The 13353-nt window shown below is 45.9% G+C and overlaps 1 protein-coding gene across 2 annotated transcripts in view; it reads right to left on the minus strand.

Moving 5' to 3' along the window:
- Nucleotides 1-614: 614 nt before the first annotated feature.
- The window catches only part of MATN1 (matrilin 1), a 50695-nt gene continuing 37956 nt past the window's right edge, over nucleotides 615-13353 (minus strand). For both annotated transcript variants that reach the window (XM_072609631.1, XM_072609630.1), the window contains exons 3-8: nucleotides 13100-13322; nucleotides 10080-10205; nucleotides 8007-8423; nucleotides 4622-4774; nucleotides 3413-3493; nucleotides 615-2066 (exon numbers count right to left, since the gene is read on the minus strand). In XM_072609631.1, coding sequence (XP_072465732.1) covers nucleotides 2017-2066; nucleotides 3413-3493; nucleotides 4622-4774; nucleotides 8007-8423; nucleotides 10080-10205; nucleotides 13100-13322 — 1050 coding nt within the window. In that variant the 3' untranslated portion in view covers nucleotides 615-2016. The remainder of the gene's footprint in view (nucleotides 2067-3412; nucleotides 3494-4621; nucleotides 4775-8006; nucleotides 8424-10079; nucleotides 10206-13099; nucleotides 13323-13353) is intronic.

Consider the following 13353-nt stretch of genomic DNA (forward strand, 5'->3'; position numbering starts at 1 on the left):
TTCACCTTTCTGTGTATTCTTAGCATTGTGCCCAGCATATACAGTAGGTGCTTAATAAATGCTAGTGGATTGACTGTATTTATTTGTATTTGCAGGTTGTTTCCCCTAATAGAATGTAAACTCTTTGAGATCGGGCATTTTTTTTTAATTTTTGTGCTTTGTATCTCCAGTGCTTGGTATAGGCTGCTGTTCAGTAGCGTCCAATTCTTTGTGACCCCATCTGGGATTTTCTTGGCAGAAATACTGGAGTGGTTTGCCATTTCCTTCTCCAGCTCATTTGGAAAATGAGGAAACTGAGGCAACCAGGGTGATTTGCCCAAGGTCACTCAGCTAGTGCCTGAGATGGGATTTGAACTCATGAAGAGGAGTGTTGCTGATCCAGGCCCAACACTCTCTGCATTATGGTGCCCCTGGTGACTATTAGAAACTTGCAGGAGACTTTTGATGGTGCACAGGTAAAGAGGGACAGTAGGACCTTGTAGGTCTTGGAATTCCCTAACACAGCCCTCAAGAACCCAGTATCACCTCCACAGAGGCAAGGAGGCCAGAGAAGAAGGCATTTAAAAGTCTGAAGACACAGAGCAGGCTGGAAGAGCAAGGACACTGAGACCAGCTGGGGCTTAGGAATCTTTAATGATTTCTGCCACTCTAGATCGGCCCGAACAGGATGTTTCTGCACAGTTGGAGATACTGTGAAAAACCTTTTACATAGGCTCAAGTATAAATATTCGGATGCCTGAAACATGAGACTAAGTGAGACCAAAACAGGGGAATGCATTGTGCCCTAAGGAGCACACAGGAGAATGGGACCCCTGGAGGCAGAGCTTGGAGGCCAGGGTCCAAAGCCTCCATCTCCACTCTGAGAGCAGGGGAAGGACAGTATCTACAGAGTACTGAGTGAAGTGCCTGGATCATAGTAGGTGTTTAATAAGTGCTTGTTGACTTGACTACACAGCAGGTAGGATAAGGGGAGTTGAGATTGGGGGCGTCCCTCCCTGTCTCTCCTGTGGTAGCCAGAGTGGATATGGGAATCATTGGGGAAAGCAGGAGTTACATCTTGTGGATGGAGTAGGGATGGATGTGGCAGCAAGGACCACCCAAGCAACGCAACTTTATAGTGCCTGAGCACCAAGATGCCAATCCTATTGAGAATAGAAACTGAGAACACATGTCAAGGGGCCAGTAGTCCTCAAGGGATAGGTAGAAACTAAGGACCTTATGGTAGGATGTCAGCTCTTTGAGAGGAGGGAATGTTTCATTTTTGTCTTTGTATGACAAATGCCTAGCACAAAGTAGGCATTTAATAAATGCTTGTTAAATGGAACTAAACTGAATTGAATAGAATTGAATTCCCTGGACATATTCACTATGAGTCCACTCTAATCTCTGGATTGACAAGGACCCCAAGAGACTCCATTAGATCTGGGTAAGTCTGCCTCTTCTTTGCAGGAATCCAGAGCGGTAGCAAAAGAATCCCTCCTTGCAAGTATTCCAATGAGTCCCATCTTCTTCTCAGCCATAAACTCAGTCCCCCACCTTGTACAATTAACATTTAAATTAAGTTATATAGAATCACTCTATAAACAGAAAATGGGAGGTCATCAGAGGGGTCCACAGAACTCATAATCAAGTCCAGGTTGACCCAAAATATGGAAATATATTAAGCTCTGGATAATAAAAATGAAAATCAAACCTCCGTTGGACATACGCAGAAGTGTGCACATACAAACACACTCACTCACTCACTCACTCCTCTTTCCAGGGTATTCTAGATGAAAAGGCTGGCTAGGCTGGCATACACCCCCAAGAGCCCTGCCCCAAGCATCCCAGTCTGCCAGTCCCCATCCTCTACCCCCAAGAGGAGGATGTTAATGAGGTTAGACTCTCAGCTAGAGAAAGATGGATGGAGGAGGTGACTGAGCTGCTCTCGACAGGTGGAGGCTACTCAAATTGTAACAGTACGTGGAGGAAAACCAGGAGGAACAGAAGGGAAAGATAGGCCTTCTTCTTAGGACCCTAGATCACATTATTCTCCAGGGCAGCAAGCCGCTTGGTCACAGCTTCCAGTGAATGAGATTAAGGAAGGACAACCAGGGTCCAGGCACAGCATCCTTGTAATGGAAGTGAGCTCCTTCCCTCCCCCCTTCTCAATGCTCTTCCCATGGGCTTGCCAGCTCTCATCTCCAGCACCTTGATGCTTCCCCAGGCTACCCACACAACCCTGATTCATTAGTGTCAAATTCCTGTCTCTTTCTTAGCTGCAGCCTTTATTAAAGAACTCCTCCATTTTACAGACTAGGAAAATGGTGCCCAGAGAGGTTATGGTCACACAGAAAGTGGGGCAAGACTTCAGAATGACACATTTCAAGCACATGATGAACCAGGCCAACCTAAGGCTAATCCTCCTCTGCAATTGCCATCCTCAGATGGTTTCACCAGCTCAGGGCCTGCTCTCACACTAGTACAAATAAGCATGCTTTCCTAGGGACACCAAGGAGGAAGCCCATTTCTTCCACACTACCATCCAAATGCCTTGTCCATTGAATTCAAGTGAGGCAGGGATTGTTTCCTCTGTGTTTTGTATCCCTAACATATCTAGCAGTGTGTTATATGTGCTATCAATCCAATCAATCAATTAACATTTACTAAGTGCCTACTATGGGATCTGTCCTAGGTCCTTGGGACAGAGTGATAAAGAATGAAATTGTCCATGCTCCCAATGCACTTACAGTCTATGGGAATAAGAATACCGATACGTTGAGACAGAGATAAGGACTGGACCTGTTACTTCAGTAGCATAGGGAGAAAGCTCCCTCTGCCAATGCACGTTGGCACTTTATCAGTCACCTAGAGTTTTAGGGCATTTCTTAAAGCATGGATAACATGACCAGTATATGCCCCAGGGAAAATTTGAACTCAGGTTTTGCTGACTTTGAAGCCAGAGAGAAAGAAAGAGAAAGAGAGAGAGAGAGAGAGAGAAACAGAGACAGAGAAAGACAGAGAGGAGAAAGATAGAAAGAACAGAGAGAAACAGAGTGTGTGATAGAGAAATAATGATGGAGAGAAAAAGAAACAGAGACACACAGAGAGAGAAGCAGAGAAAGACAGAGATAAAGAGAGGGAGAGAGACACATACAGAATGAATATAAGGTAGTTTAATATAAGGTAATCAGGGGATGCTATCAATTAGGGGAATCAGGGAAAGTTTCCTGGAGAAGTGGGTTCTTAATAAATGACTGTTGGATTGAATTAATTTGAAACCTGGTGCTCTCAGAGGCATCCAAAAGAGTCTAATGAGAAGACCCAGCCCCAAGCCCATGCTCCATCTGCCTGAGCTGCCAGGGTCCTCCATCTCTGGGCCCACCCTGACCCTTTCTCACAGGTCCAACCCACTGCCACCAGGAAAGGATATGTTTCTGTGTCAAGGCCTGAAGGAGCTCCTCCACCTTGGTCTGGAACTTCACAATGGACTCACAGGCACACGGATCCTCCTCTGGATCAAATACAAAATGAAAGGGAGATGAAGTTCTGAGTTAGCTGGTCTCTACCATCCCTCCCCTCTTCAGGTCCTGCCCAGGGCCGGGCAGCTAACCAGCAAAGCAGGCCATGGCAGACCCTAGGAGTCTCTGTGAGAGCTAAGGCAGAGATTCCAGGGTTTCTCTAAGAGCTGGAAGGATGCCGAGAATGTCCCAGTGATTACTGAGTTAGAGTAGTGGAAAGGTGTTGGAAATCTTTGGCAGAGACTGGGAGTCATTGGTAGTGATGAGACAGAGCACAGAGAGATGCTTGAAGATCCTGTCAATGTTTGGGGCCATGCCAAAGTTCCTGTTATTGCTAAGGAAAATTGAAAAAGAGGGTACGTTTCCCCATAAGTGTTATAGGAGATGTGGGCAGTACATTTCAGGGTTAAGGGAGAGAAGTGAAAGAGACTGAGTCATTCTCAGTGTTAGTGGAGATGCTAAGAGTTCCTGTGAATGCCAAAAGAGATGAATTCAGTCCCTGTGAGTGTTAGAGAAGAGTTGAGAAGACGGAAGTCCCTCTAAGTGACAGCACAGGCCTAGGGGAGACCCTAGCTCAAGAAATATGTCGTTGACCCTGATAGGGCCCTTTCCGGATTCTCAGGTCAAGTTAAATAGGTGATATAGATAACTGGGGGCTGCCAGTGATTCCTCCAGAAAAAGTGAGATAAATCAATATGGCAGGATGGAGCTAGACCAGAACCCCACCCACTCATCAATGCTTTTCACTCACCCATACCTATACAAGGCTGGGCCATGCCAGGAGGATGCTATGGCCCTTATCTTTTCCTTCCTAGATTCTCAAGCCTCATCTTCTGGCTACTGAATTCTCTGTCAAGGCTCTTGTTCCCCAGTCTCCCATCCTGGGGTTCTAAGGCCTGTTGCCTGACTTCCTGGGCTTTGGACTTTGCCTGCCCATGATCCATCCCATGATGGTACCTGCCAACCTTCCTATGAACTCTTGGTCTTGGTCCTGCCCACTTCTAGTTCTGTTTCCACTCTGATGATCTGACATAACCCTCAGATCTGACATGACCTGGATTGAGGGGCCCCATCCACCCCTCTCCAATGCCCAGGCCACCTCTCCCAGCTCTCCAACTCACCCACACAAATCTTATTCTGAAGTTTCTTGCCAATCTGGTTGATGGTCTTGAAGTCAGCAGTGTAAAAATAATGTTCTGCCACGGGATCTGAAGCAATCTCCCTCAGCTCGTCCTCCACTGCGTTGCCAACACCCACAGCAAACATCTTAAATCCTGAGGGAAGCAAAGGGGTCATACCTCCTGAGGGCAGGGGCAAAGCTCTGCTTCGTTGACCCTGCCACCATTGAAAGTTCCCATGGTGCCAGGTACTGAGAGGAAAAAAGCCCCTTGCTCCACAGAGCTAAGCCAAAGGGATGGCAGATAGGGTGCCCTGGAGAAAATCAGCTTCAACAGGGCTGCACTATTAAAAGATGGCAAATAACATAAGAAACATTTTTTCCCAGAATGAATGTGCATGGTGAAAAAGCATGGAATCACAGAGGAAATGAACAAGCACCTTTCTTTTGGTAGAGAGGCGGGGAACTATGGGGGCTAAATGTTGCATTCACTTTTAGACATGGTCATTTCATTGATAGGATTTGTCTATCTGTTGTTTTTCTGTTACAGGGCAGCATTCATGAAGGTGGTAGGGGGAAGGTAAAGATGTAGAAATGGTTGTGATATTGGCCCAGAGGGCATATTTTTTAAAAGGAAAGATGGTTATAGGGCTAAGCAGCAGCCTTCTAGTGGGTTTAAAGAAGGAAGGTTTCCTGAAGTGAGGAGTTTTGAGGCCCTTTCTCTATGCCCCTTCTTCTCTCTGTCTCATATCCCTGGTAAAGGGTTCTAGGGAGCAGGAAACACAAGCCACAGTTAGTAAGCTTCAAAGTTGAGTCTGGTACACAAGTTCCTTAACCTCCAATCCATTACTCTTTTGATGACCACTGTTATTTACATCCAGTAGTGGTGGCCTCAAGCTCCCAGTAGAGGACATTTCAGTGATGCCATACTGAAAAAGCAGAGATAGAGACAGAGAGACACAGAGATACAGAGAGAGACAGAGACAGAGTTTTTTTTAAAAAACTAGACCTGTGATTTAGCTGGTATAGGGAATTCCCTGGTAAGAAAACTCTTTATCAGTGCAGGTCAGCACCTTCTCAGAAGTTTATAGCTTTAGAGAGTTATCTAAGGCAGTAAGAAACAAAATGACTTACCCAGGGTCACACTAATAGCATGTGAACCCAGATCTTCTTAGCTTTCAGATCAGCTCTCTATCCAGTAAGTCACCCAACCAGACAAATGATAGGAAAAAAATGACCTTTCCTGAATCCCAATCAGCCCCTGTGATCAGGAGGCACCAAGCCTGGAGTCATCATTCCCAGGGGATGATGCTGATGAAGGTGAGGGAGAGGAGGAAGGGCTGATGATCATGGTAACAACTGACTTTAAGATGATACTATTACATTGTCAACAGACTTTGCATATGTTGTCTCTTAGGAGCCTCACAATAACATCATGAGGTGGGGGGAGGGGTGTGCCACAGGTGTTATAATCTCCATTCTACAATGGGGAAACTGAGGCTCAGAGAGAGAGCTTGTCCATGGAGACACGCATAGTATTCTAGAGGCAGGATTCAAGTCCAAATCTTTCCTGACTTTAAGCTCAACTTAAAGTCTTACCACTATACCACACTGCATGGTAGGGTTGTCCCTAAGGGTATGGAACCTTAAACATCCCTTGGTAATGTGCGGAGCCTAGGGCAAACCCTGAGGGTACAGGACCCAGGGTCATTCCTAGGGACATAGAACCCAAGGTTGGCCTTAGAAGGTGTGATGGACCCAAAGTAATGTGGGGCCCAGCACCAATCCTAGGGGGAGAGGGAGGAATAAGGATTATTCCTAGGAAGCATGGGAGTCAGGGTTATCCCTAGGTAGAGTGACTTCAATGCCTTTGGCTGTCCCTAGTATATCATCCACTTTTGTATTCTCATTAACTAGCTTAAAGTGATGGCTAGGAGGGCTAACCTTGGATTTGGGAAGGCCTGGGCTCAAATCCTGCCTTGGACAATTACTGGCTGTGTGACCATGAGGAAATTATTTAACCTTTCTTACCTTCAGTTTTCCTATGTATAAAATAAGCTTAGTAGCACTTGTAGAGTCTATCTGAAAAAGTAGATAATGTTGTGACATGAGGCTCAAACAAGATACTATATCAAAGAATGAAATGAATGCTAGTCCATATCATTAATATCATCTTCACCATTATCATCATTGCCAAGGGCTCTGTCACATCTTTGCCACATGACCTTGGACACTCCAACTGCCTTAGCCTCAGTTTTCTCTCCTATAGTGTGGAGTCAATAATACATGAACTACCTTCAAGGCACAGAGTAATTTACAGGCTCAAATTAGATAATTGCCATAAAGCTCTAACTTAATGTAAAATATTATTTTTGTTATTAAATGACATCTGCAGTTCCTTTCAACTCCAAATCTTGTGATGTAAGAGTTTTGTTTCCATCACTGAACCCCTGTCTGATGAGTCAGGGTCAAGCAAAGGACCTCCAGGTCAGTACCATCAATATCAGATGTCATTTGGTCCAGGGCTGGAGATGGAAAAAGCACAGGAGAAGGGGCCCCATCCATACTAGTCCTTAAGACATAAGACGAGAGCCTTGGGCTGGGTCATCTCTAAAGTGTCTTCCAGCTTTAACTTTCCGCCATTCTTTAACCTAGGACATACCCTGGAAATGTTTGGGGTTTTTTGGTTCTTGACAAAACTCATGATCTCAGGTGGCTTTCTTATCACTTGATTCTTTTTTCCTAAGGGTTGAGTACAGGGAGGGGATATTGGGATAATTGGGGTTCAGCTTATCTGGGTTCTGATCAGTGGAGGATTTCCTCATATGTGGTTCTGTGTGAATGACTGACAAAGGTCCCATACCACACCTGGGATGAAACTGATACTGGCAGCCCCACCACCACCACCATAGCCCCTCTCCCTCCCAGTTCAGACTTTAGACCTACATATTCCCCAAAACTTCAACAAGCCAGAATGGAGTCAATTCAAGTGGGTTGAGTTATATGGATTAGATAAGGGTCCTGGGACCATGGATGTCTCCATGAAGGTTGGTAGGGAGGGAGGAAGGGAGAAGGGAGATAGGCAAAAAGGTAGGGAAGGGAAGTAGTAGATTATAGTAGAAAGAGAATGATTTTAGAGTCAGAAGACCTGGGTTTAAATCTTAATTTTGCCACTTACTTTCTGTGTGACCTTGGGCAGCTATCTGTATACTCTGGGCTCCAGATCCCTCAACTATGACACAAGGGAGTTGAGTTAGATTTTAGAGATCTGTAATCTAAAATCTAGGAGGATCTAAAATCCCTCCCCACCCTAAACCTACAATCCTATGAGACAACTTCCAAAACAGGCAAAGTTAAGCAGCATCCTGAGGAGGCCAGTAAGGTCCTACCAAGCTCCTTGGCTTTCTTGGCTGCGTCATTGATGTAATCCTGGGACCGACCATCAGTGAAGACGATGCCCACCTTCTGGGCACCGGGCCGTGCCCCGCTGGAGATGGTGAAGGTGTTGTCAATGAGGTACTTGAGAGCTGCCCCAGTCATGGTGCCCTTCTCCATATAGGACATCTTCTTGACTGCTGCCTTGATGTCCTTCTTGGTTTTGTACCTGCCCAGGGGGAATTCCTGCCGGACCGAGCTAGAGTACTGTACCAGGCCCACCTGTGCCATCTTGTCAGACACATCCAGTGAGTCCACGATCTGGCTGATGAACCTCTTCACCAGCTCAAAGTTCTCAGGGCGGACACTCTTAGACCCATCGATCAAGAAGACAAGGTCAGTGGCAGAGCCTCCACCACCTCCACTGCAGGCTGGAGAAAGAAGGGGAGAAATGAGAGAGGATATTGGAGAGATTATATGAGACCTTTATTGATCATTTTGGGGGGGACAGCCAGACCCAAACCCATCCTACAGCCAGCTTTCTGCACCGGTAGAGCAGGTAGTTGTCTATGTAGTAATGTGAAAAGTACTAGGAAGGTCTCCCTGCTCCCCAAATCTTTCTTCTATATGTGTCATACTGCCTGCAATTCCACCATTATTAAAGAATCATACTATTAGGTTAAGCATGGCCCCCTTCGATCATCTTTCCAATTACATATCCCTGGGGAGTATTGATTTAATCCTTTACCAGCTCTTTTCCCTGAGAGAAACAGAAAAGAGGATTCAGGGAGAGTACAAGGGAGCTAGTGGGGAAGGAATGACTGAAAAGAGAGAAGGAGGGTGGAGAGGACATGACCCAGAATACCCACTTTTCTGAAGTCATTCTTTTGCTGCCACCCTGGTCTGACTCTGCCTAGGTGGATTTCTGGGACCATTATTGATGGGCTCAGGCACTAGGGAGGGTCTTCCTTCTTCTCACTAAAGAATAACTGCTTGATGTCAATTTTTAACACCTAATGCCTTCTTAGTAGAACCTTCTGCTATAGGGAAAGATGTGGTTTTAGGTCAAATCCGTTTCATAATAACAATGGAGCATTTAAATAGGATGGTCTCAAAGGGTCCTTGTGACTCAATGAATCAACGAGTCCAGCTTGGCAATTTGTTTTCCAGAATGTGTGCCCATTTAGAAAATCTGAATAAGCCCTATGCTCCCCAAGGCTTCTCCTCACTTGTCCTTACCCCCTGCCCAGCCCTGGCTAGCTCTGAATCATCCCCTCTCCCATCTCTCAACATAAAGCCCCATGAGTACTTTCATGGAACCAAGCGCAACAGCAGCAACATTAGATTTACCAAACGCTTCCATGCGCTAACTCATTAGCTTCTCCCAACAGCCCTATGAGGCAGAAGCTACTATTAACTCCATTTTACAGATGAAAACACTGAAACTGAAAAAAAATTAAGGGATTTGGTCGGAATCAACACAGCTAGTAAGGGTCTGAGGCATGATTTGAACCGAGGTCTTCCTGATTTCAAGTGCAACATTCCATCCAGCTGTGAAAAACTTCATATCCCAACCCACTACCTTGTTTCTTTCAAGTCATGGACTTGATGTTGTGGTTCCTGTTTGGTTATCAGCACCTTTCCTCCTGTGTAGGACCTGAAGAGGAATAGGGAAGCCCAACTCTCCTAACAAAGCCCTGGGACATCCCTCTGCTTGGCATTAGCCCTGTGTGATGAGCAGTTGAACACCAAAGGGTACTGGTAATTGAAAAGACAGTAGAAGACTGCAGATGAGGAATCCACTTCACAGGGAATGCACCTTCAGCCTTAGCCCCAGAGTCTCTGTCTGCATTGCATCCTGGGGTCAACTAAAAGTTATTGGTGCCCTTCTCAAGATGACCACCAGACTCTTTCCCCAGACTGCTATGTGAGTGCAGTGTAGTCACCCCCTCTCCTAGACACATGAGCCCTGCCCTCCACCCAGGCCCCTCTGTCTCTCTCCCTACTTGGTGTCCTGATGTGTAACATCCCCCTCACTCTCCCTCGGCTCCAGGTATCAGGGGATGGGAATGTTGGGGAACACTGACCGCTGCAGGTTTTCCCATCACTGTTCAGGATGAAGCCATCGTGGCAGGAGCAGGTGTAGGAGCCCGGGGAGCTGTTGCAGATTTGCTGGCAGTCATGATCTCCAGTGGCACACAGATCAGACACCACTACAAGAGAAGCAGACAGAGACTTAGGGTGGGTTCTTGGTCACAATGAGGGCAGGGGTGATGGACTCTGAGCTTAACTATTCAGCTCCCTCCTTTTCTCTGGAGGAGAAGGCATCCCTTGAGTAATCCAAGCCAATCACTTTTTCCTTGTTTCTTTCTTCCTTCCTTCTTCTTTCCTCCTGTCCTTTTTTGTCTTTTTCTTTCTTCCTCCCTTCCTTCCTTTTCTTCTCTCCCTCCTTCTTTCCTTTCTTCCCTCCCTCCTTCCTTTCTTCCCTTTCTCTTTCCTTCTTTCCTTCTTTCTTTTCTCCCTCCCTTCCCTTCTTCCCTCCTTCCTTCTCCCCTCTCTCCCTCCCTCACTTTCTTCTTCCCTTTCTGTCTTCCTTGCTTTCCTTTTCTCTTTCTTTCTTTCCCAAGCCTGAGACCACTCAGTGAGGAACTTCCACAGTCAATGCAGATTGACACCTGCCCTCCAATCTTTAACATCCTCCTAGCTGACTCCTCCTCCTCTTCCCTACTCTTCAAGGTATGTGCTATCTAAAGCTCTGACCTGAACTTTATCCTTTTCTCCCTTTGTATTTCTTCCTTTGCCAACAATCACCTCCATTCACACAACTCCCAGGTATATATGTATATGTATATATATATACACATATATATACACACACATATACACATATATATACACACACCATATATATAATATATGCATTAAATATACATACATTATATATAATATATGTATTATATATACATATATATGCATGATTTATAACATATTATATATACATATACATACTACATACATATATAATGTCTCCAACCCTGGCTTTTCTTCTGAGCTCCAGCCCATCTCCTGCTGAAGGGATGTCCCACCAACATCTCAAATTCAACATGTAAAAAATGGACCTATTATCTTCCCCCAACTCTTTATGACTTTGCTTTCTCTATCACTGACAGCATCATTCAGCCATTCTTCCATATTGGTAACCCAAGGATTACCTTTAATTCTTCCCTTTCCCCTGCCTCTCAGATCTATGTATTTACTAAGTTACATTGAGCTCTCCTTTGTAACATCTCCATCCATCTCTTCTCCCACTTTCTGCTCCCACTGCCACTCCCTAGTGAGGCCTTCCAGGATGATGATAATTAATTTTACCAAAGCCCTCCACCTCCACTCTCTCCTATCCTTCTTGCCTCTGCCTGGCTGATCTTCCTTAGGCAAACAACAGCCAGTCAGAATACTCCTCTGTTCAAAAATCCTTGCTGTTTCCCTGTCATCCACTGAGTCAAATTCACTCCTGACACCTGGAATTCAAGTCTTTCATGGTCTAGTATCAAACTATGTTAAGCCCCCACCCCGATACATTTATTAAAGTTTGAGCACCAAGCTATTTTTTGAGTCTTACCTCATATGACACCCACACACACACATTCCAGCTAAGCTGAGCTATGTCCTGCCTCACACACCCATGCCCAGCTTTTCCCCATCTCCAGATCTCTGTTCACACTGTTTCACATGCCTTAAATGCTCTTCCTCCTCCTCTACTTCTCTTGAATTCAAACCCACAGACTTGATTTAAGCCCCGCTTAAATACCACCTCCTCCAAGGAGCCTTCCCTGATCCCTTCTACCATTAAGGTCCTTCCCCCTCAAATCTCATGCCATATTTTTCTTGATACCCCTCTAATGCACTTAGCATGGTCTCTTGCGCCCTAGGATTCTCTGTATTTCCATCTCATCCCCCCTCCTGGACCATGGGCTCATGACAGCAGGGATCTGATTTTATCTAAGCTCTGCATCACTTCCAGGTCTGAACATTTTTCTGAGCACAACAGACCTTTTGTAATCGTTCGTGGGATGGAATGGAATTCTCCCCTGCTGAAGCTTTAGAGAAACCCCAAGGGAACAGAAAAGGATATGGCCCGGGTTTTCTACATAGATTTCTCTTTCTTTACACTTATGTTGTGTTTTATCCTTTTAAAAATTGCTTTGGTGTCTCTGTGAGGTGGGGAGGGCAGGAATTGGCATCCCTGCTTCACAGAGGAGGAAGCTGAGACTCACAGATGGCAAACAATTTGCTTAAATTCACACAGCAGGAGCCATGCCTGGAATTCAGATCTCCTGAGGACCTTGTTAGTTCAGAGGTAGAGAAAACATTCAAGGATACCTCCTAGCAATGCAGGATCCAACAAAATCCCCTGATCCCTGCCCCCCCCACCCCAAAAAAAAAACAAAAAACCAAGAGGAGAATGATACTAGAGCACTGCTATCCCAGGGGTCCAAGTCATTACATAAATCTTCCTGGAGCACTCTCTGCCCTGCCCCTCTATTCTCTGCCCCTCCTCTCTATTCTCTGCTCCTCCCCCCTGTTCCCTGCTCTTCCCTCTACTCCCTCTATTTCCTTCTCCCATTTCATTCCTTCTCTCTTCCCTGCCCTTTCTCCCACTCCTCTTCTCTGCTCCCTGCTCAAGCTTCTCTTTCCCTCTTCCCTATTTCCCCAATCATTCCTCTCATTTGTTTTTTGCTCCTCCACACACTTCCTTTATCCCTCATTTTTCCTGGTTGTTCCTCTCCTTCCCACCATTCTCCTTACCTATTCCTCTCTTCTGTTCCTTAATCCCTACCCATTTTCCCCTTTTCCCCTCCTCCTCTACTACTCCTTTCATCTACTTCCTCCTGCCCTCACACTCTCCTCTGTCCCATACTTCCCACTTGATTCTTCCTTTCCATTGCCAGCCCCTCCTTCACCTCCATTCTCTGCACCTCCCTCCACTCTCCCCCGTTCCCTGATCTTCCCACCATTCCTTGTATCTGTACCCTGCTCCTCCCTCCACTTTATTCTCCACCTCTGCCCTCTCTCATCTGCTCCCTTTGCCCAGATGCCTCCTCCTCACCACAGAAGGCCTCCTGGAACTTCTTGGATAACTTCTCAATGACACTGTAACTTTCCACGTAGTCCACATGCTCCTCCAATGGCTCGCTGGCAATCTGCCTAAGGGTGTGCTTATCCACTCGACCCACCCCAATGGCAAAGAGCTCTATGCCACTCTCCTTAGCTCTGGCTGAGACATCCTTCACACCATCCTGAGGCCGACCGTCTGTCACCACGATGGCCACCTTTGGGAAAAGGGGAAATAAGAAAGAACAA

The sequence above is a fragment of the Notamacropus eugenii genome, chromosome 5, assembly GCF_028372415.1.
Source record: "Notamacropus eugenii isolate mMacEug1 chromosome 5, mMacEug1.pri_v2, whole genome shotgun sequence".
NCBI lineage: Eukaryota > Metazoa > Chordata > Mammalia > Diprotodontia > Macropodidae > Notamacropus > Notamacropus eugenii.